General features: G+C 43.6%; 1 protein-coding gene across 2 annotated transcripts in view; it reads right to left on the minus strand.

The window, feature by feature from the left end:
- Nucleotides 1-17,927, minus strand: part of BACH2 (BTB domain and CNC homolog 2) — a 192,300-nt gene that overhangs the window by 47,576 nt on the left and 126,797 nt on the right. For both annotated transcript variants that reach the window (XM_083831518.1, XM_083831517.1), the window contains one exon: nt 2,817-3,071. In XM_083831518.1, the coding sequence (XP_083687644.1) occupies nt 2,817-3,059 (243 nt within the window). In that variant the 5' untranslated portion in view covers nt 3,060-3,071. The remainder of the gene's footprint in view (nt 1-2,816; nt 3,072-17,927) is intronic.

Raw genomic sequence — 17,927 nt, forward strand, 5'->3', positions numbered from 1 at the left:
TAAAAAATGATTTGCAATCTCTGTTTTTCTGTAACAACTGCGTGCCAACGTAAGTTGTCTCTAAGCATGAACAATGCATTGGCCCAGGACACTAAGTTTAACTTTTGTCTGAAATTTTTCCGCTGGTGGTATAAACCCCTATGTGACAAATTAAGTCACTTTTCACAGATACCTTTAGAAATAATTCATGGGCTCCCACAGCTCTGCAGACCATGGACTAAAAAACAACAGCCCTAGGAAAAGCCATTAGCTTGTGAACTGAAAAAGACCCTGCTAACTTCTTTTAATGTAATATAAATAAGGTGGTTCTTCCCTCTGCTCTATCAGCTCTTAAAAACACGAGTGTTTCAGTTCCTTTTGTGAGCAGCTCTGACACTGTTCTTTGTCGGAGGCACTTCACATATCCAAGCACAGGCATCTACCCAACTGCACACTCTGAAGCAGAGCAACACCGGAGGCAGAGGCATGCTCCTTAACCAAGGGATCGTCGAGAAGAAACAATCTGCGTTTGGCAGCTCTCCTTACCGTCAGTGACTAACATCTGTGAGGAAATTATTTAACTGACCACCTCACACATAGCTATTCTAATAAATTAGTCACTGAGCAGATGAGACTCTGTGGGGTTATCAGCAATTAATTTTCACATGGAAAATATCTGTACAATTAGGCATTGGTAACTGTACATATCCTTTTTGATAGACCAGAAGCGTTCTCTTTCAGCATGAAAAAGTTAAAGCCTCGGTGCTCTGCAACTGATTGATGCATGTGGCAAAAAACCCTATTGTTCTCAGGTGGAGCATGACGATTTCAAAGTAATGAAAAAACCTCAGGACCTGGATTCATTGCTTCTGTGAATCCACAGTCTTCGCTGGAGCTGTAATAGCAACTGAGCTGTAACCCTAACTCACTAAGGCTTTTCAATCTTTCATTGAGATATATTCTAAAATGTAAAACCCTGATACTTCATTTATCCAAATGGGATTCACTTAAATAGAAATCATTTGTGGTTGGACTGGAAGAATGTTTTTTATATAGCATGCCATATAAAACACACATAAAGACAAATCTTCGTGTTTTAAATCCTTAGTATCATAAGAACACAGGACTGTGTTATGAAGTCCTGTCTTCTGTTCTCAAAGGCAGACGGAGCACGATCCCTCTGTATTGCCCTACTCCTCTCGCTGGCCAGTGGCTCAGCACCTCACTGCTGCTGTAATTAAAAATCTGCTAATTTCCAATCTAGTTTTACTAGAAACCAGCTGGTACAGACCAATGCAAGGAACTGTAGGTCCCTGCAGTCATCACTCCAGCAGGGTGAACCTGCCGTGGTCTTTTCTCCTCCTTTAAGCCTGTCTCCTTCTTCTGAACATCTCAATCCAAGAAATCACATATGGTAACCAAGAGGTCTCGCCAAGGCTTTGTAGAAGAGGTCTGATGCTCTCCTGTCCCTTCATACCTGTGTACCACTGGCACGTTTTGTCACCTCTCTGCTCCCACCCTTGCTTTGCAGCATGAAAGCTATGCAACGCTGCCTGAGACACGATTCTTCCACTGGAAATTATTAGTGGACAGCGCCGAACGATAGTGTGCATCTTAGCGTGTCCTCTGCGATATATCTGAACTCCTATGCAAAACGTCTGGGCTGAAATTTCTTCGTGAGTAATATTCAGTGTCAGGACTCATGAAGTCATGCCCAGTGACCTACTTCTTCTAATGCTCTCCACCTTGCATCGTGACGACATCACGATGCCACTGAGGTCTCCAGAGAGCTAAACCAGAGGGGGGAAAAACGGTGTGTGACACTTCAGGACCTGTCATCACTTAAAAAGGTCCCATACTTCTTCACGGGCGTTAAGCAAATGATGCCAGAAAACCCTCTGCCTCTTGCTGTACACCACAATACCTCCTCACCGAGTGACTGCCTTCCCATCCCCGGGGGACATCGCCACCCCCTGTGCCACCTGCACCAGCGGGGTCACAGGGCAGGCAGTGCCACGGCAGCGGGGGAAGGCAGCCCTTGCTGGCAGGCGAGCATCTCCCTGCTTGTCACAGCAAAGCCACCGGCGTGCCCTGTGGTAGCTGCGATATCGCAGCCGTGGGGCTGTGAGGAAATTACACTGGGGGTGGAAGCCAGCCAGTGAGATTTTGCGGTAAAATAAAGTGAACTTTCCAGTGAGGTATATATTTTCTACGTCCCTTGGCTTCCTGATGTGTAAGCCGTGGTGCATGAGAAAAATCCTGCTTTGTGACATGCAGGTGTTGGTGCTTTCTTAGTGGAAAACACAAGGCCCGAAGCAGTTAAATCCCAAACTGCTTGTGAAGGGAAGAGAAAGGGAACAAGGCTGAATGGGACGCGGGAAAGGGGGAAGAGAAGAACAAGGATATGAACTGCCGGAGAGGCGGTTCCACGATGAGCGATGAGACTCCAAACAATGTGACAGTTCACATAATTTTTCAACAATAACCTGCTGTCTAACAGCTAAGTGACCCCTTTCCAATTTCCTGTCTGGAAGAGTAGAAGAACATTCGGGTACTGATAACGCGCTGAATGAACCGATAGTAATTAAGCAACCCCTGGTTGGGTAGGACTCTTTCAGATGAAGTGTTTTAAAGCTCAGCTGCTGTAAATGTGAGGAATGTGGGTGAGGTTTGCCCTCTCAAGTGAGGAAGGTCGTGTGAACACGTTCATCCTCAGCCCACCCCAACCCCAAAACGACAGCCGCAGCCCCAAAACCTGCACCCGCCCGCCCCGTCCCTGGGCGGTGCAGAGCGGGTGTGCGCTGCGTGCGGGCTGCGGGACGGCGGCGGTACTGTACCTCATCTGGCAGGCTGACAACCAGGTCATTTTCCGTCTGCCCTACCAAGGCCTGCAAGAAGTACTCGCTGCAGGCGGCCAGCACAGCCCGGTGGGCGCGGAACTCCTTCCCCTCCACGATGAGCGTCACGTCGCAGAGAATATCCTGCTTGCGCTGGTCATTTAAGCAGAGGAGAATATTGGTACAGTGCACCGTTGACTCATACACATACATGGGGGAGTCAGTCTTCTCATCCACAGACATGCCGTTCACACCCTGGAGCAGAGAAAACACAACGAGGCAGTGAGGAGCCGCGCTCGATTTAGTCAACGCAACAACATTGCATGGGGAATTTCAGAAGATTTTAGCAAAAATGGCGAGAATGACTGTCGTGTCTTCTAATAGTGAAAAAAGGGGTTTTGTCCTTGCCTCTGTTATTTTTATAATAAGGGAAAAAACCCGCAAAACCCCAGCCTGCTCTCAGGCGGACAGAGAGCGCCGCATGGTTACACCAAAGACCTCCACTCAAGTGAAAGGCAAGGTGAGACTGCGTCTGATGGGGACAAGCTGCTGCCTGTGGTGACCTCATTTCTCAGGCAGAATCAGAGAGATTTTAAGCCTTAAGGGAGAGGGAGACGTTTAGTGGCTTTAGAGGAAATCCATTTCCAGATTTTCACACATTCACTTGTGGTTCAATGTCATTTACAGAAAAGAGCAGTTCCTGAATTCCAGACCCGCAGGCGCAGGAAAATCCCCTGACCTCTGCGGAGCTCCAGCTACGGGCGGCCGGGCAGCACGTGGGCGCTGGGGCTGCTCCTGCCCGCTGACACCTCTCCCCGTGCTGACAACAGACCAGACGCCGGTGGGACGCACGACAGGCGTTACCAGCGTGTGAGTTAGGAAGTTCCCCGTCTGCCGTTCTGCGATTTCTGACGCATGTCGGGCTCACAACGCCTCTGAACACGGGGATCAGGCTCGTGGTGGAGCTGGGGGGTTCGGGTTCCCCAGCGCCCGACACCACACGAGCCCCATTAGCACTCGGACACACTGAAGTCATTTTTCTCTTACGCAAAATTTTCTGCTGAGCACCAGACTGAATGCTCTTTGCCGTGTTTTCCTGTTTCAGTTTTTCTGACTAAGAAAGTGAAAACCCTGTGCTGTACCTGAACACACCAGGTACCCCAAAACAAACTGAACACTTGTTTTAAGGCTTACGTAGGAAAAAGGATTATTTGTGTGTATTAGTCTAGCTGCTGCCAAGAGTAAATTAGTGCAAACATGCAAACTTTAAGTATTTTAAGGAATAATTTATTCTCCTTATTGCGAACAACTGCCTCCTGGAAGGCACACAGTGTCAAGGGTGACAGAGCAGGGTGTTTTGGTATAATTCTGCTGCACTGCAAATATCTGACTCCTGTAGGAAGTGGAAGCAAAATTCCTCCCATGTCACTTTTTTAAAGCGGATCTTTGCAGCGTTTTCCTTTGCTAGTACAATATACAGGTACACAAGTAGACACAAAACGACTTCAAACTGTTTCTCTTGCTATGTGTTCAAATAAGGACACCGTTTTCCTAAGGCATTGCTCAAAAGATACCGATAATCTAGGCAAGAACGGACTTAAGAAGACCCGCGTGCTGCTTGTAAATATATACTAGACTTCTCAATGAAATTCCATCATCCCAAGTTTACAGGATTTGTAAGTCAGCACCTATGATGGCTCTTTCTACAAAACAGGTATTTTTGCCAAGAGTACAGAACTCTAATGCTGGAATTCTTAGAAGCTTGCAGCTTCTCTTTAGCTGGTATTTTCAACGTTTACCGCTGACTCATGCTACGTTTCTGAGTATACAGCTGAAATGCCTACACTAACAGAAAAACAAACAAACAACTCGGTACCCACCATCCTTTCACTGACTTCATATCTAGAGGAAAGACACAAATCCACTTATTTATCTGCATACAGGTACGGGAGGGAGAAATGTTTTGTTTTTCTATGCTACTGGTTGAATTTCTTAACCAGAAGAAAATCCTTTTTTTTTTTTTTTTTTTTCTCATACACTGGCACTACCGAGAAGAATTGACAGCAATCATTTTATTAGTACTACGTTAAGGTACAGAGAAAATGATACTTGGCTCATCCCACTCATAGCGTTCTGTGTAAGTGAGCTCTGATGCTAACGATAGCGTTATAATGATGTTCTAAGTGGTCACTCTTGCGTGCTATGAAATGCAAGAGTTTACAAGAACAATCTAGTGGGAAAACCTGAGAGTTGCAAATGACAATGCGACGGGGAAAGCTTTAAGTTTTTTTTCCAGGCACGTCCTCTGCCTGTAAGTCTCAGATGGTGACGAAATGTACACGAAACTTGAAACCTGGCAGGTAATGAACAGAACACCAATTACACTTTCAGTGCCTTTTTTTTTTAATAAAAAACACTGTTTGCCTGAAATCGCGATCCTTTTTTTACGGTAACAGTGCAATTTGTGTGAATCAAACCCTGAATTACTTGGTTACTAATTAGTAATTTCCTACTTTTTAACTACAGCTCTCATCAAGTGCTTTTTTTTTCTTAGATTAGTTGTGTGCCCTGTGAAGTGCTGAAAATACCATGGTGTATTTCCCCACTGACGAGGGAGCCTGCCTCCTGTGCTAGGAAACCCGACCAATGTGTGCTACTGCGATGCTGGGGCTGCTCACCATAGCCTCCGCTCCAGAGGGTCCCCAGCTAGCTTGCAGGAAGGACCCCCATCCTTATACCAAACTGCTTATACCACTGCACTTTCTGGGTGCTCTTGCTGTCCTTAAATACGGCTGTGACTCCATGAGCTCCCCTGAAACCACGGTCTTCCCAAAAGCAGATCCGTGCTGCGTGGATGCCCTGGCTGGCAGCAGCAACCTCAGTCTGGCAATGCACCCTGCATGGTGCATTGTGCACGGGGAAGCTGGGGCTGGGCTATGGCTCAGCACCACCTTTTTACCAGCTTTTAATCTTGCAACACAGGTGATTTTCCGTCTTCCCTCTTCCATGATCTGCCTTCGACTGAATGACCCCCAGGCACGAGGTGTTTCCTATCCAAGAGGGTTTTATCCTGTAGGACAGAAGCCCTGCACTGGGAAGTGTGTCGCTCATTTTCACAGAGAAAGGGTTTAGAGTGCAAAGGGAGAAGGTCACCTTAGGGTTTTGGCATGTAGTAGCAAGAAAATTAGCGGAGTTCATCATTTTTTTTTCTTCCTCTCCTTGGAAGGGAAAAGCAGGGACTCAGGCTCTGAACCCTGCAGCAAGCAGGGCTGGAACCCTTTCATACACTGTTAATTCAAAATGCGTAATTTTTAGCTGAATTCAGTATTATGCTGAGTTTGCAGAGCCTTCTTCATGGAAATCATTGTCACGCACTTGCTATTCCTTCATACTAAAGAGAGAATGACTTAGCAAGCCTTTCTCCAGCTCAAAAGAACATGCTGCGCATTTGTTTGCATATAGGTCACCATGCTGCCAGAAAAAGCCTCTTTGAAACAAAAGTTTCCAGAAAACAGCAAGAACTATTGTGGGCAAGGAAAGCACCATTGAAACCTCACCAGAAAAAAAAAAAAAAGTTGCAACCTCAGTGAAGAAAACTGGAACTTTGCCTACACAGCACTTATACAGTGCCTGGTAGGAGATGGCACCGAGCCCTGCTGCAGGGGCAGCAAGGAGCGGGCAAAGGAGACCTCTGGAGCGCGAAGAAGTCGCTCGTGGAACATCCGAATCCCTCTGGTTTGCAGCACGCTGTCTGTTCGGGCTGGCACCTGCCCTGAACTCTCCAGGAACGTACGAACAAGCCGCCTGAGCTGCTACCAAAAATACATTGTCTAGCATGAAAACCAGCTCCAGTCGCACAAGAGTAGAGGGCAGGCAACGCCGTGCCTGTTTTGAAAGGGAAATGTTAGGGGAGAGAAAATCTTATCTTGACAGACCAGAAAGTTCTGCATCAGAACTGGGCTAATTAGATGAGAAGGTACGTCTAGATCATGGCAAAGGTACAGAACACTTAACCAAGCAAATTACCATCATGACAAAGCAGCATGGCTTCTGCACGGGGAAGTCATGTCTCTGATCTGCTCTATTAGTATTCCTGAAGTGTGTCAAATTAGCAGTGAGGAACACTGGTATGTGTAATTAGTGTTGACTTTCAGAAATCCTTTGATAAAACCTTTACAAAAGGCTGCTGGAGAAGCTCGATTGTCATAAGGTGAGAAGTTGCATCAGACTGGAAATAACTTAGGTTAAACTGTATTAAACAGAGAAGGAACACACAGGCAATTTTCAGCAGGTTAACAGTGCGCTATCTCCAGGAATGATACAGCATTAGCACCAGCTCACACCTGCCTATGGCCACACCACCTGCAACGTGCCTGAGCTCATCTGATCTCCAAAGCTCATCTCCAACCTTGGAGATTTTCAAGACCGGACTGGATATAGCTTGGTCTGGTCTCAGAGCTGACCTTCACTGAGCAAGAGCTCATGCTGGAAACATCCAGAGGTCCTCTCCAGCAGGAATTATCTATCTGATGATCCTACACTGATGAGTGACCTAGAAGTCCACAGATCATGACAGGGAAACCGAAAAGAGTAAAATCAGTTCAAGAGTCAAAGGTAACACCAATAATGTTGGGAGTTGCAGAAAGACGATATAAAAAAGAATTAGACACAAAGAAGGTGATGCACTAAATCCAGGGCACTCACACACAAGTGGCAATTAGAGGAAAAAAATGTATTTTCATAGAATGGTAGAGGTTGGAAGGGACCTCTAGAGATTGCCTACTCCAATGCCCCTGCTCAAAGCAGGGTGACCTAGAGCAGGACTAGGACCATGCTCGGGACTCTGTCCAGTCATGTTGTGAGCATCAACAAGGTGGGACACCCCACAACCTCTCTGGCCAGCCTGCTGCAGAGTTTGACCACCTTCACTGTAAACCAGGTACTATTTGACCTGCAATCTCTACTCCAATTTGGAGTTTCTCAGGGAAAAGACAGACTGGAGACATACAGACTGTCATCACCTAGAGGTACCTTTAAGGCTACCCAAGAAAGCTAGATGAAAAGGTAGTGTTATGAAAGAAACATTTTCATAAGGAAATGACACATTTTCTAGTCACTGCTGGTGTGATATACTGTGATGTCTGCATCCCACTGGTGATGTTGAAAGAGGGAGAAAAGAAATCCTCTGGAGGACAATGGAAAATATTATGGGCAAAGAAGGAGAAATAGCCCTCCTCAAACGAAAACGTATGATCCATTTGATAAACACTATACAAATAAAACAAACAAAAAAAAAAGATAAAAGGTCAAGGCAGAACTGCTCTTTATTGTTTCTGATGTTGCAAATATGAGAGGACACCCAAGTAAAAGAAGCAAGGCAAACGCAGAATTTGCAAAAAGAAAAGCTCTGATTCCTGATCACAGACATGAACTGAAATTGTACCTCACACTCTTTAGGAGAATGCTTATTGTGTTTTTCCAAATTCCACTACAACTGCAATAAACCTCCTGTGCAATTGGCCACTGCTGGCACGTTACTGGGCAGAGAACTCACTGGGTACGAAAAAGGATTAGTTAGACCCAATAAAAATATCCAGGGCCACATTCTGCAGGGTGCAAGCTTACATAGGATGAAAGTTCACATAGCAGTGCACTGGCCAACAACAAGCTGCCTGGGGAGAGGACTGTGCCTGCATTATCCCCCCTTCCTGACCTACCTAGCACTGTTGCAGACAAAAATTACTTGTTGGATGCCAACAGAGGTGAAAACCCAAACCTGGCACCTCCATACGTGTCTCCTAGACTCGCCCTCTCCAGCCTCAGCCCCAGGAGATGGCGATGGGCACGCTGTCGTGCTCTCCTCCCTCGGACCGGCATGGGACCAAGATGTTGAGGGCAAGTTGCAGAGAGCACCCATCCAAAGGCTACATGTGGTAGGTGTCCCTGACACCAGGGGCTCCTGCTCCTGGTGGGTTCAGGACATGAGAAACCAACAGATTTTGTTATGCCCAACTCAGGTTTTGCTTGGAAGCACAGGCTGGAGCTCGCGCTGTATCGTGCTATACAAAGTGACTTGCAGCTTCCTCCCGATCATGTTAAGAGAGGATCAATACTGAACTGTGGCTATTTTTAGTTCCACTTCACATTCTTCAGTAACAGAAAAAAAAAAAGGAAAAAAAAAAAAAGGACACTTAGGGCTAACTAGCAGTGGTCAGCTTGACCACATCTAAGGCTCTTAGACAGTCTTGGACGGTCTGCAAAACTGATTTGCTTGTAAATGTCTGTAAGTATTTCTTTTCAATAGGATGCACAGAGTGTGAAAAAACACCCTTTTGTTCTGAGGTTTTCAATTACTCTTTTCCAATAACCGATCAAAAGGCACTAGGAAAAAAATGGGGAAAATGCTGACAAAATAATGAAAAAGTTGAGTGGAACTCGTACTTCTGACAAATGGCAGCAAAAGCACATCAGATTTGACAGTTTTTAGTGATAAACACGCACTGTTTTTAAGTGGCAAGTGGGAGGAAAATAATTTTCCAGGGCTTCCTTCCTCATCTAATATTTTTTTCTCTGAAAAGACTCATTTTGTGCAATCAACACCTTGGTTTTAAAGAAATTTATCAATAAGTGACACTTCAGAGCTCGTAAAATGACCATCTTTATAATTGGTTATTACGATCTCTCAATTATAGATATAACAACAAAGGATATGATTATATTGTCACTGCTTTCCTTTAAAAAGAAACTATTGAAAGGCCTAATGATTAATTCACCATTTTTGAGAGCTCACTGTAATGACAGAAGACTATATACAAAGGTCTCTTCAGCGAGCCCATTATTCAATTAATAAATGCTGAATACCAAGCAGTCATAGTCATATGAAACTCCCAAGAATTGTGTGAATTTTTAACCAATTAATTATCAATTACAACATCATAAAACACCAGCATAAAAATAGAAATAATGAAATTTAATTATACATTATTCTTCTTAGTTGCTGCAAATACTATACAAGACTGATTTTGATTAATAATTCATACAGCAATAAAGTATCAGGAAAGATAATTATACTGTGCCACAATTCTCACACTGATTTCTGTAATTACAGATTACAACAGTGTTAGCAATTTAAAAAGGTTAGGGAGCAGTAGTAATTTGCTATGTCATCCTCAGCAATATTAATGCCTCCTTCTCTCAGCACCCCAGATAATTGAAAATAGACTAGCGGACCGCAAGGCTACGCGGGCTTGCCTACTGCCAAGCATACTGCGGGTGCCAGGGCCATTAGCACGAGCATCTTCCAAAATGAGATTTTCGCATTGTTCAAGAAACGTCTGCTCTAAAGCAGAAGATATACAGCCGAGAGGAAAAGACATTATCAAGCATTCTTGGCTGGGCAGCTGATGCTGCTGGCGATGGCTGGTGCTTCTGAGCCTACCCCCTCAAAGCAAAACCTTCACTTGACCAGGAGCGGGAAGGAGGGCAGCTAAAGGAAACTCGAGAGGGGATTTCACCTTGGGCCCTCTGCAGATGCAGGTCTGGCTGGGCATACCGTGGGGCCCTGCAAGCATTTGGTTACTCTGGCCTCCCAAAGGCAAGAACTCACATCGCTGAGGAGGTTGCGCAGCTCCAACACGAGTCACATCAAGTCTTCATGGTCCGGGGGGCTGAGTATAGCTCAAAGGCCACAAACTGGCCCCCAGTTTGTGAGCTACACCAGGGCAGTGACATGAAGCACTTATCGCCTGGGCTGGCTACAGAGCTGGGGCACGAGCTGTCTCCTTATGGCAAGCTTCATGAGTTTTCGAAGCTGTGACAAGAACATCGAGAATTCATTCCTGAGCTTACACCGACAGGAGCAGGGATGCCTCCTCAAGGCTGTGCAACATCTGCTTTGCACGGCCATACACCGTCACAGCACAGAGGCTCTGATACAGGATGCAAGACCCAGCACCGAAGTCAGTTTGTATTGCTGCCCCTACATCCTACTGCACAACTGGACAGTGACTAGGAAAAAAGAAGGAACGCTGATGCTACGCTTCTACAAAGAAGTGCTGAGTATAACTTCTGCATGTAGCACTTTGGTTACTTACAATGATTTCACTATCGGAAGATTGCACACAAGCAAAAATGTACTATGGCTTCAGCTGTGCCACGAAACAACTTTCTTGTTTTTTGCTTGTTTGCCTTTTTTTTTTTTTAAATAAGTGTCAGGATGCCCATAGACTCTGTGATTAATGTTTATTTAAACCCCGTGTGCCTACTCTAAAGAAATTGTGCTTCAGGTTGTTCAGAGATTGGTACCATAAAGAAGCAGGGATTCCCAGTGGAGGCTACTTTGAAGAGTCCAAATAGATTTATGTTCCACATACAGATAAAACCTGTTTCTTGACTTCAGAGAGTTGTGTTGTTATTGTTTTTTTGAGAGAGTAACCCAGCTGAATAAAGTAATGATAGCTTGCGGTCTTTAGGGACTTTAGCTAACATTCAAATAATGTTTACACATGGTACATGCATAGATATATATATATATGTGTGTATGGTCTGTTCTATACAGGCTAAGCAAGTATCCATATGCAGCTTTCTACAACTCAGGAAAAGTAATACAGTCATGCCAATAACTGTCCTAGGCTCAATAGGTCAGGCTTAGTTTAACATGCATTTTCAATGTTTTTGAAATATAAATGGTGATCTTGTCGTAAGAGGGGCAAAGTAAATGGGGTGGGGGAAGATATATATAGTGGGTAGAAAAACAGAAGGAACAACAGAAAATCATCTTCTTATTTTTCAGAAGACACTCAACAAACATATATGTATGTGGAAAGTGAGAAACACAGAAGAACTCTTCCCTGATAAAGTCTCTTCTCACAGCTTCCACATGGCTCTTTACAGTAGCTGGCTATGGTGGAAGGGGACTGGAACCAAGTCTGCTACTCAAAATAGCTTATTCAAAGCAGAATGGGGAATGCCCAACGCTGAAACAGTGCCAGGAAACCACTAAGAAAAACAAACACCATATTATGTTTTTCTGAAGTGGTCAAAGGCTTCAAGACCTTGGGGAAAGGACACAACCTTTTGGGTTACTCTTGGTTAATCTGGCTTGTCAGATTAAAGAATCAGAGAGGAAAAAATGAAATAGTTATTTATTTTTATCTTTCCCTCCAGCTTGGTGAACTCTCTGAAAAGGCTGAAGGGGCTGAAAATCTCCTCACACAAAGGGAGCCTAGAGATTCTGGCAAGGGTCCATCAGATTTATGTCTTGCCTTCTTTGCTTTAAATGAGTACTTTGGGGTTTTGTTAAGGAGTGTTAAGCAGTGTTTTTACTCCTTTTCTAAAACTTTAAAATTATTTACATGTATCCCTATGGGCATATGTGCATATGTGTGTATGTATCATTTTCACCACAAGGCTGACTGAGACGATGAAGTAGAACAGAACAGAACAGAATCACAGAATCATCTGGGTTGGAAAAGACCTTCAAGATCACCAAGTTCAATCATCAACTTGACCTACCAAGTCCCATCACTAAAACCATGTCCCTTAGGACTACATCTACACAAACATAATAGAAGAGTCTCAGTTGGAAGGGACCTACAAAGACCATCGAGTCCCACTGTCAGACTTCTTTACGGCTGATCCTAAGTGAAAACGTATCATTAAGAGCATTACCCTGCTCAGCACTTTGTAGAGAGCGACGAGGTCATCCCTCAATTTCCTTTTCGCCACATTTGACAAACACGGTGTCCCCAGCCTCTCCTCATAGGACATGCCTTCCAGCACTTCTACCAGCTTTGTTGCCCTCCCCTGGATGCATTCAAGTACCTTAACATCCTTTTTAGATCATGGAGACCAGAAGCACACACAATATTCCAAATTGCTCTAGCAAAAATGGTTCGTCAAGTGTCCAGGGCCACTTGCCTGTATGGCATAATACTTAGAAGTAGTAAAGAAAATGTTTCTCCTTTGAAGTCTCTTTTGCTAATATGACTATGAAAATGAAGGTCACGTCGATACTGAACCAATGCTACTATTGTTTGGAAGCTAGAAATTACGAACAACAGTGCTGTTCTGCTCCTTTTTGCAGCCTCTTCATGAGATATGACAAGCTATCTGGGTAAAAGCTAGTCATTTTCCTTATGTTTTAATCTCAAGGAAGCATATCCTTTCAAAACTCTAGTACAATTCAGTGTTGAAGCTTTGTACTTGAAATTTTTGGTTGCTATCAATATTTACAATTGAAGAGTGCCTAAAGTGAGCGTTTGTTGTAAAATTTCAGAACAGAAAAATTCCCTCTCAGAATTACATTTCCTGGTTAATTTTTTTCTCACTTCTGAAGCTGCACTAATTACTCTTTTTCCAGTTTATCTGCAGAACTGGCTGAAGAGGTTTCATCTGCATGGGAAGCTATGGTCAAACCCACTGCTAAAATCTTCAACTACTCAAATTGCAACGGTTGCACAAATTACAAAAGCCTATTTTCTCCTGTTGTATTACATACTTGTTATAGGAAAAATCTGATCTTGTTTTTTTCCCCCTAAAATGCAAGCTCTTCATCTTTGCTGCAACTTAGCAGGTGTCTAGAATACCCTTCATATTTCCTTGGGACACAAACCAGCATGTCCTTTGGAACATGCCTGTTGTGATTAATGTGTGAAGAGCAGAAACACATGCAGTAGGTCACTGGGTTAAATGTGGGACAGAATTTCTTAGGGTATAACTTCACAGCTTCTGCTCCTGGGAAGAATACAGGTGGTGTGTTCTCCTTGGAGTCTGGGCCACTATCTGCTCATGCAGTATTTTCCATAACCGAACGGATATCAGCAATTATGTTCTCCTTTGGTGGCATATGCACTGAAGGAGAAGAGTTTCCTTATGCATAAATGATAGATTTTTACTTATCTAAACATAATAATAAAAAATCTAGTGACTACTGCAGTAGGATCCTCAGATTTACAGCATCCTTCTGAACCCTGGAAGGCCTATCAACATATGCAAATAACAACTTTCAGATGTCCTTTATAACCATCAAATGATCAGAAGTTCAGTGAAATGACCATTTACAAACTTTCAGAGCACATGCCGAGAGGATAGCAGGACTACACCAAGAGATTCCTAGAACGTTTTTGATCCTGCAAGGAACCGAGAATTGCCGTTTTATTATCAGAAGGTTTTAAGCAAGAGTTGCAAGTATTCTCATTATCTTCACAGCCTGGCATAAGCCAAGATTCCTGTTTAAATTCCCTTTATCCACGCTCCAGCCCTTATTCTGGAAGTGAACTGCCTTTCCTGTTGCAGACAATAAATCATCCGACAGAGAAAGGCACACGGAAACAATCACTTGTGCTGCCAACACCTAACGGGCTACAGCCAGGGTAAGCGGAGAGGATGTGAGATGGAAATGGGCATTTTGACTAAATGCAACTGCAGCCTGAAGAAGCCTGTGCAGAAAGGAAAGACTTGATGCATTGGAGTGCTGGTTCTCAGCATATGTACAGCTAATGCAGTACCTGCATCTGTGGTCTGGTCGAGGACTGTGAAGACGGCTGAAGGTGAAGACAAGTTTTACTTCTGTAAGATGATGAGGAGCTTACAAAACTTCTCTGTCATTGTAGAAATTGGGGGATTAAAGTTGCAAACATTGCTATAAGGGGAACTTGGATTTTTTTTTTCTTCATTTGAGAATACTTAGATAATTTATTGAACTTTTCAATGCAACTTTTTGAAGTTTATTTGGTTTCTCTGCCCCCACCGAACTACAACGAACTCGATGTGCTAAACGCTGCAAAAGCCATCAGATCAAATCAAATAAGAGGTTAACATACAAAACCCCAAACCAAGCCACACTGTATCCCAGAGAAGCAGAGTGGCTTGATTATTTCTATTTGAATTAGCACACTCTATCATGGGAATTTTAATCTCAGGGCATTCCTTCGCTGCTTCACAAACCTAAAAGGCGGAGAGGCCCACCTCTTCTAGCCTCCTAAGGGCAGTATCCACAGTTGCCTTTTTTACTCAGACTTGTTTTGTTTGAAAAGCTCTCTTTTCAGCTGTTACTGGAATTATCTATACTTTAGCATCCAAATTCTCTCTCTCGAGATCCTGAAATAGCAGTTCTGCCATTGTTACCCTGGGCCAACGTCAAGCTAATCCAGCCTATGGTTCCCTGGGACATCCCTTTTATCTTTTTGAAGTATCGGAAATACAGTTGGCAGCTCTCCGATTTTATGGAATTGCCATTGTTTCCTAAGATTTATTACAGATTAACAGACACGTAGGAGAGCTTTTCAGCTACCTCCTTTAAGATTCCTGGATGTAAAAGTTACTAGGGCATGCTGATGTCAGAATGTTTAATTTCAAACATTCCTGCCCGTGTCAGATCCTCCTTTGCTGTAAACAGCAAACTTCTGTCCACCTCACCGTACAGGATGAATACATCCTCTTCCATTGTTTCGAATACAAAAACAATCCAGGGAACATTCCTGCCTTTTCTATTTTCTCTTTTTTTGATATTGGATTAATTAATGTTTTATCACTTCTTCTATTTCTTCATTTAACCAGAATGGCTTCTCATTAGAGTAACGTTTTTTGTTATTGATGACAGTATAAAATCATAATTTTCGAGCAGCTGGCAGAAAATTCTTCAACAATTCCCAAAGCGTTCAACACTTTTTACTTTAAATGTAATGTTATGCCAACACAACAGTTTCTAACTTTGGAAAACATCTTTTTTTTGGTTCTGAGTACAGTGCATACATACATTTATAATCTGCTGGTAGGTGCTGTACTCTGCTTGCGCAAGGTCAGTATAAGGGATTTTAAGCCATGTGATCCAAATTATTGAAGCCTGTTAACAAATAATAGTGTCTGACAAGCTGCTTTCCTACTCTCTTCATTTTCCCTGTTCTCTCTCATGCAGCAAGTTGTAAATGTTTATTTTCCAGTCTGCTCGTAAGTGAGACATCCATTAAAATTCGATTGCATTTCCACTCATATGTCACCCTCTCCGATGCCTCTCACATAATGCTAGGACCCCACATAATAAAAAGTCAAACTGATTCTTGTACAGCCCTAATGGTTTAGACATGTATACCAAAAGCACCTTAAGGCTGGTTTATATGGTTGCTTTATAGTAAGTTTACAGCCTGTTTACCTTTGTTCATTTATCTTCAGGTAGAACGTACTATTGGCAGAGAAAGACAGGTCCCCAAAAGCAGACATCCCACACACACTCTGCAGACCATAGCTTGGAGACCCACGAAATCCAAAGCCATTCTCCATGTTTACCAACAGGGTGACAGCAACCTGCTCCTACCCTCCATCTCCTCTCTCCTTTCACAAGGGGACAGACGCTCCGAGACACCTACCTGTCCCATATCTGAGAGTAACCTAAAACAAATCAATGATGACTTTGACCCCGTGGTGGCAACCACCGCTGCTACACCACGTGCAGGACCACGGCAGCCTTGCTCAGGGACAAGCTTCCAGCAGCTGTGACCTACGGAAGCTTTGCCTGGCTGATGAAATGTACCTCATACCTACAGTCTGGACAATCTTTAAGAGATAACAGTATTTGAAATACAGGCAGGTTTTCTTCTGAGAGGAAAAAGTCTGTATGCCTTTTTCTGATGTGAACTGAGAAGCTGTATATTCTCTATAGATCTTGGAGACATGCAATTAAAGACTGTCAAATCTGCATGCACACAGGATCCAAGAGGAGGCTGAGCAGGCTATGTTGTAACATTTCTCTCTTGACTTGACAATCTAAATATTCTTTTAACAGCTTCTGTGCATAATTTCATTACCTTACACAAACTAAACATGCCATTGTGTAACCTGACCCTGACGCAGATCAGGAGAAGGATGGGAACCACGAGATTTCTGCTTCCCAAATGGTGGTTGGCTGACCATCACTGTCCTGTAACATCAACAGCCAAGCAGTCTGAAACATCACACTAAATACGGGTAGAGAGATCAGAGTATGACTCTGCAGGTTCCCCTGGTTTGTCAGAAACCAGTCTTCGGAGGCAGCGATAGGCAGAAGCCACCAGAGGCACTGGGCTTTCTTTTCAGCAGTTTGTAACCTGGCTGGTTGGATGGATTTCCACGGGAATACAGCCACAGCCGTACCTGGGGCTCCAAACCCACCCTCCAGCTGCGATTTCATGTCTTTGCTCTACAGCATGGGGGCACCAGAGCTTTAGGAGAGATCAAAAAATTTAAAACATTGGCAAAATCAACACCTAATTTTAAGCTTTATTTCCCTATTCACTTGCCTGAAACGCTTTGCTAGTGATTTTCCAGCTACAGTCGGAGAGAACATCGGAGAGAGAAAATTGTAACCCTGTGCACCCAAAGTCTAGCAAATTTATTGTGGTTCAAAACACGGCTGTGTAGAGGGAAGCTTCTAACAACAGCGGCAAGATACAAGGCAGGCACTGCTACTTACAGTGCACAGATATAGTACGATGCACTGGGAGGTCCACAGGCAACAGGACCCAGCAGGCACATTCCAGCAGTTATTTGGCAAGGTGTCGAGTACCTTTAATGAGATTTGAGGGAGCTCCTCAACAAGCAGGATCAATCCGTAAACGCATGAAGACAAGGAGATTAAACTACAGATTAATAATTATACGGTATAAACAATCTGGGATAAAACTATTTCGCTCCACTGGAGACTGACATGTTTATGTATAAAGTGGGGAATCTATAAAGCCCATTGATTTGTATTTCAAATGAAGCTAATCTAAAAGCATTACTTATTATTAGGTAAAATATATAATACAAATAGCAAGCTAGGAAACAATCAATACCTCTCAGTGCTTGCAACCCCCTACAGCAATTTTCATGCTAGACAGGGAATAAGCTAGATGGCAAACTCTTGTGCCTGACAGTGAGTTTGTCTCTCCATATACATCTACAAGGGAAAAGTCTGCAACCTAAAATCAAGCATATTTTTTTCTTGCTTCTCCCCCCTCATCTTTACCCTAATTGTACCTTATCTATATTGCAGGCTGTAGTTATAAATAAACGATTAAAAAAATCACCCCTCAAAACCTCCGACTACATCCATGTACCGTGTTTCTTGGGCTGTCAGAAGAATGAAAACACTGT

The sequence above is a fragment of the Anser anser genome (assembly GCF_964211835.1).
Source record: "Anser anser genome assembly, chromosome: 3".
Classification (NCBI taxonomy): domain Eukaryota; kingdom Metazoa; phylum Chordata; class Aves; order Anseriformes; family Anatidae; genus Anser; species Anser anser.